This window comes from Hesperophylax consimilis, chromosome 20 (genome assembly GCF_061612785.1).
Source record: "Hesperophylax consimilis isolate HC1 chromosome 20, BYU_Hcon_1.0, whole genome shotgun sequence".
In the NCBI taxonomy this organism is placed as follows: domain Eukaryota; kingdom Metazoa; phylum Arthropoda; class Insecta; order Trichoptera; family Limnephilidae; genus Hesperophylax; species Hesperophylax consimilis.
In genome coordinates, this window is record NC_142855.1 from 32,241,408 (window position 1) to 32,247,698 (window position 6,291).

At 34.0% G+C, this 6,291-nt stretch overlaps 1 protein-coding gene across 1 annotated transcript; it reads left to right on the forward strand.

Moving 5' to 3' along the window:
* Positions 1–1,132: 1,132 nt before the first annotated feature.
* Positions 1,133–2,451, forward strand: LOC149414559 (uncharacterized). The gene is made up of 4 exons (XM_089644229.1): positions 1,133–1,197; positions 1,531–1,725; positions 1,803–1,985; positions 2,317–2,451. The coding sequence occupies exons 1-4, from the start codon at positions 1,192–1,194 to the stop codon at positions 2,449–2,451; spliced, it is 519 nt and encodes a 172-aa protein (XP_089500355.1). The 5' UTR covers positions 1,133–1,191.
* The last annotated feature ends 3,840 nt before the right edge of the window (positions 2,452–6,291 follow it).

Consider the following 6,291-nt stretch of genomic DNA (forward strand, 5'->3'; position numbering starts at 1 on the left):
TAGTGTGTTATAGTCGGGGTCACCAATTTGGCTTGTGGTGTTATACTTACCTTTATAACGGCCAATAAATGTGTATAGTGTAGGTTGTGATAAAGTGAAAAGATGTAGTTGATAATTTAAGTTTATTGCAAACACGTTACACTATTACACGATTTGAATATCAGAAGGATTTAGTAGGAATCAAGAAATGTCGACCGCCAAGGTAGATCGGAGAAACAGGAATGTTTGGTCGGTAATGAATTGGCAGCGAGCTCTGTTTTTGGGTTGCCATCCGTGAAACAGTGTTTCCGTATTAAAATATTATTTTAGGCTGGCTGACGGTTCTTGACCCCACAATATAATCAATATTTGAATTTGAAGTAAACAAATTTTCGCCCTTTCAAAATTAATCATATTTTTAACTCAGTATGTTTATATGGTAATATCATTCAGTTTTTTGATAAAGTTGGACGGCCTGATACCTACATAGAGAAGCTTCTAGTTTGTTCGTTTGTTGATTGTTTTCAATTGTTTTCCTGGGTAATCTGGTTTGCTCTCGTCAGCTCTCGTGCTCTTTCTCGTTCCCTGCCCTGGTGTTGGTCCTTGCCGCCTTTGCCTTCGACATTTTTGGAAATCGACTTGAGCTTATTTTACAATAATTTATTATATGTCGCTTTCGTCGATCGGCGTGCGAACTGCGAATTTCCTGATTCGACGGAGATGTTATGTCAGGTTATGTGAAAATGCGCTATTTACGCGCAGATTGTTTAAAATCTAAAAAGTTTATAAATAGCATTTATAATTATATAGTTGGCGGCATCATCATCTGAGGATGAGCTGTCCAACAGATCCAGCAATAGGCGACAAGTATCATCCATTTCGAAAACGTGCTCAAGCTGTCAGTAAGTAAAGTTGTCACTTTGACAGATGAAATTATGTTCCTCGGCCGCTCTCGAATTCAACTGACCCCCTCTCCTACCATAGGAAGAAATATTTGATAGCGTCGTGTGTCGGTAGAAAAGATGATGCGCTGTACATTAACTTTTGATGTGAGCTTTGCGTGTGGCAGCAGCATAACTCTATACAGAAATGCCAAAATTGTCTATTGGCAATTTTATTAGCGCGCTGAATTTTGACGTTTCCGCTGAATTCATAATATTACCCATTGACGCATTTTGAACAATTGATTAATTTATCACTAAATAAGGAAAAATGACCGTAAGTTGTACAATTATTTATAATTTTCATGTTTATTCTGTATTTTTTTACGTTGGTAAATGTATTTCGTAAGGTATCGTAACCTTTCCAAGAAGTAAAGGACTTTATAACCTCAAATTCGCTTTGAATGAACAGTGTTTTATACGTACAAATGACATTTATTTGTAGATTTCTTTTCACCTAATGACGCTACTCATTATGTTATTATATTATATTCACTAGGTAGTGTGTATTTTTGCCTTTGTCAGTTTTTTATTAGTCACCTCATTTTCGTGATGTTCATTTACTTATTTTACATTGTTAGTTATGTAATACATGATAATTCTCCTACAGACTATTAAAAAAAGGGCAACGAGTGTGCAGCTGGAGTTTTTGGTGGCGTGGCTCTCGGAGAGGCCTGCCATGGCTTCCGGTAGGTTCCAGGGCTTGGAGGGACGCCTGCAAAACCTACGAGAATGGCAGAGGTTAGCAGAGGATCTAAACGCGCTCGGCTTTGGAACCTGCAAAACCGGAGAAAAGTGGCAGCAAGTATGTGCATATTATAATAATTCCAAATAATCTATTTCACCAGAATAGTTGTTTGACTAATTATTTAATTGTTTCAGACCTGGAGGGACCTGAGGAGCAACGCGAAGAAGAAGGCGTCGCGGCTTCGAGTGGAGATGTGCCAAACTGGGGGAGGGGTGAGCAGGGTACCACCTCTCACCCCACTCAAGGACAAAATTCTGGCCATTATTGGGCCAGAACTCATTGATGGAGTACCTGGAGAGGAGACTCCTTTCCACTTTGTATGTTTCAGATCATATTCATGCACAGTTCAATTTTAATATGGATTGGAAAACTAAATAGGTAGTTTATTACTTTTTACAGATAGAAATTATTCCCAGTGTGGAAATGTTAATCCCCGCGACGCCTGAGCCTGGGCCATCTGGCATCAGAAGAAAGGCCTCGCACAACGTTTCTAAACGACTATGTAAGTACTTACACTGAAACATCTTGGGGTGTATAGGAATTATGCTATGAAAAAGAGTAAGAATCGTATGTAACAAATATATTTATAAAAAAATTACATAAATATTTTCACTTTCAGTCAAAAATAGAATGGATGAATTCCTTCAGATGGAGCGGGAGAAGATCCAAATTAAGCGGGAGAAGATCCAAATGAAGCGGGAGAAAATTGAACTTCTCAATGAAATGAAAGAGATGATGGCTCTGATACTCTCAGAGGTTATCAAACGGAAGTGTAAGATATGATTTATTGTATATTAGACATTATAATGGCAATATACTCGTACATATATTAATATTGTCATTTAAAAACAGATGAGACAAAAATTACAACATTAAAATATTATTGCCATTAAAACTCAAATGCCAGAACCAGAGGATGTTATTATTGAAGATGATTTTAGAGAGCTGGTTTAATTGTGGCGATTGAGAGTCTCAACAAGCTCACGTTGAGTTAGCCGACCTTGCCTGAGGTTATTGTCGTGTCGATTGTTAATATCAAACACTTCTCTACAATCATTTTCAATAATAACATCCTCTGGTTCTGGCATTTGAGCTTCAATGGCAATATTGTGAAGAACAGCGCATGCATTCGTTATCTTCACTGCCATTACTGGGGTATAATGAAGCACACGATGTTTTAAAAGACAGCGCCATCTTGCTTTTAATATCCCAAAACAGCGTTCTATACAATTTCTAACCCTGCATTGCAATTGCAACAGTGGAAGATTATAAAGGAAGCCATAAATATTCAAAAGGAGCAAGTGTCCATAAAAAAATTAGTAATCAATAACAAAACTATCTCATTGGAGGAGGATCCACATATAATTACCAACCATGTTAATAACTTCTTCAGTGATATTGGTCCTACATACGCAAAAAACTTGTGCAGTGCTAATAAAACCAACGAAATGTATCTTGTTAACAATTTTAAACCTGGTACTCAAGTTACAGGAGATAGTTTTGAATTTAAAACTACTAACATTTTTGAAGTTACTAAAGTTATAAATGAATTAAAAATGTCTTTTTCCTGTGGTATCGATGGCTTAAGTATAATGGTGTATAAACAGCATGTTTATGAGTTAGCTGGTCCTATAACTCATATTGTTAATCTTAGTTTTAAGAATGGCATATTTCCTTCCCATTGTAAAAATGCCAAGATTATACCTCTTTTCAAAGGTGGAGATCACGAAAATGTTAATAATTACAGACCAATATCTTTGCTCAATACTCTCTCAAAAATAATAGAAAGACTGGCTAAGTCAAGATTAGTATCATTTTTAGAAAAATACAAAATACTCTCCGACAGCCAATTTGGTTTCAGAGAGAACAGAAGTACGAGTGATGCTATATTAAAGGTATTGACCAAAGTTATAAACGCACTGGACTATGGCAACAAAGCTATAGCGGTATTTTTAGACTTATCAAAGGCCTTCGATACGGTTTCCCACGAGTTGCTTCTTAAGAAATTATTATCTTTAGGCATTGATAATACAGCTATGGGTTGGTTCAGATCTTACCTTAGTGATAGAACACAGCAAGTAGAAATAAATAAAATGTTAAGCGATAGTAAATCTATCTCATTTGGAGTACCACAAGGTAGTGTACTCGGGCCAATATTATTTCTTATTTATATAAACGATTTATGCAGTCTAAAAATTCCAGGTAACATTGTTAGTTTTGCAGATGACACTGCCTTAATATTTGAGGGTAAAAATTGGAGTGAAACTTTTGAAAAATGTGATACAGGTTTAGGAATAGTTAATAATTATCTGAGTAATAATATTTTAACTTTAAATACACAAAAAACCAAATACATCACTTTTAGCATTTCTTATAAAAGTCAGCCATCTACCTCTCATAATTTGATTATTCACAATTGTGTGCAAACGTGTAACTGCAACCCCTTGGAAAGTGTAGACAGCCTCAAATACCTGGGGGTAAAAATTGATAAATTTTTGAGGTGGAATGATCATGTCGAAATGTTAGTAAATAAAGTTAGGAGACTTATCTATATTTTTAAAGATCTCAGACATGTACTAGACAAGGAAAAATTAAAAACAGTGTATTTTGCTATAATTCAGTGCCTACTTTCATATAATATAGTGTGCTGGGGTTCTTGCCTGAAGACTGTAATAGAACCACTTAATATTGCCCAAAAACTGATTCTCAAAGTTATGTATAAGAAAAAATTTACATATCCTACACAGTTACTTTATAAGGAATGTAATATCATGAATTTAAAACAACTATTTATCCTACAAACGTTATGCAGATTTTTTAACAATATTAGTTCTGCTAAAAGAACGCAACAAATTCGTACTACAAGAATTGGCTCTGGTCTGAACTTTATGGCAATTCACCCTAAATCCTCATTTGGGCAGAGACATTATTTGTACCAGGCTCCACTTTTATTTAATAGCCTTCCAGATCACATTAAATCGTCAAATTCCTTGTGTACATTTAAAAAGAATGTTAAATTATTTCTGCCATCCGAGGATTTCCAACATATTCTTTCATCTTTGTCCTTTTAAATTGTGGCATAATATTTTGAATAAGTTAATTTTTTCATCCTTTTCTTTTTTTAATGTAAATGTTTTTTCTCTCTTTCTTTCTTCTCTGTTTAAAAAAATAAAATAATAGTTTGTTACATTTTTATTGCAATTAAATATCATGGTCACCCTACATGTTTACAGCATTATATTGTAATGAATAGGCTGATAGGTACCATATAGGTATCCAATTCGCAGAAACGTCAATGTAACAATATTGTTATCTTAATATTTGAATTATTTTTTTTTAATATTTGTACTATTTTAAATCTCTTATAATCTTTGTACTATTTTTTTTAATATTTTGTAAAATTATTAACCTCAACACAGGCTTGTCCTAGTGAGGTTAAAAATTATAACTTAAAAAAAAAGATACAATGTAAAGAAACGATAAATAAATAAATAAAAATAAAATTTCGTGTAATGCCCTTCTGGCGATGCGGGCACCGCATTTAAGATGGGGGTCATCATGTATGGCCTAAGCGGAAATGCTGAATCTCCTGAAATATTATAATATTTGATGTACATATTTAAACAAATACATTAAAAATAGCCCACTTTATTAAAAACATGAATGAAATTTACCTAAAAGCCAGAAAGCTTCTCGATTATTTGCTTCTTCCAATTGTGGTTTTATTGCCATCATTTCCCATACGTGTGCATCATGTGAGGCACCCCCATACCTCGCACATATAGCTATTATTTTTAGGTTTGAGTCGCATATCTACAGGTGAAAAATAGCATGATATATTTTATATGATAGGTGTATCAGCTAGTTTGTCCATATTTAAAAAAAAATTATATTTATTTACCATGAGAGCATTCATCGAATGGAAACCTTTTCGGTTGAAATATGCCTCTTCGTGGACTTTGGGTTTTATTATTGCCATATGGGTTCCGTCTATGCATCCAATTATACCCGGAAATTGATATTTCTCATAAAACCTGAAACATATATAGAGTTTTATGATTAAAATCGATATAGATACTGAACTATCAAGTATACTGAACTATCTGCTGAACTATCAACTATCACTGAACTATACAGTTTTTATAATTTAGTTGTTTTTATGGTTTCAGGACAACATGCTGAGAGCTGTGCTTGCAGCAAGCACTACTATGTATTGGAGACGCGACAATGCGGCGCCTTATTGAAATATGACTAATTAACAGCCGATTCTGGCACATGTACCATCACTTTTTACCATTTAGTACCCATTGTAGCAAAGGTGCTTTTATAACTCTTACTTATTTCCTATCAAACATTTCTAGTTGTACCAACTTATCGCTATAAGTTTTATGATCTACTTTTTTGATCTCGCATCTGAAAAAGTATGTTTCTGATTTTGTTTTATGTATTCAATAAATCAAAACCAAATTTTTTTCTGAAGTCATAAGATTTGTACTTAAATACTTCCCTACTTCATTGTAAACCATAAATTGAGTGTAACATTTTGTTTTATTTCAAATGACAAATTACACAATTTTTCCAAAGTAACGTCACTATTCATATTGAGTTATATTAAATGTTCAA

Coding starts and splice junctions, on each gene's coding strand:
- LOC149414559 (XM_089644229.1), top strand. Junction 1,726..1,802: donor CCGGAGAAAAGTGGCAGCAA/GTATGTGCATAT, acceptor TAATTGTTTCAG/ACCTGGAGGGACCTGAGGAG. Junction 1,986..2,316: donor AGGAGACTCCTTTCCACTTT/GTATGTTTCAGA, acceptor GAATTCCTTCAG/ATGGAGCGGGAGAAGATCCA.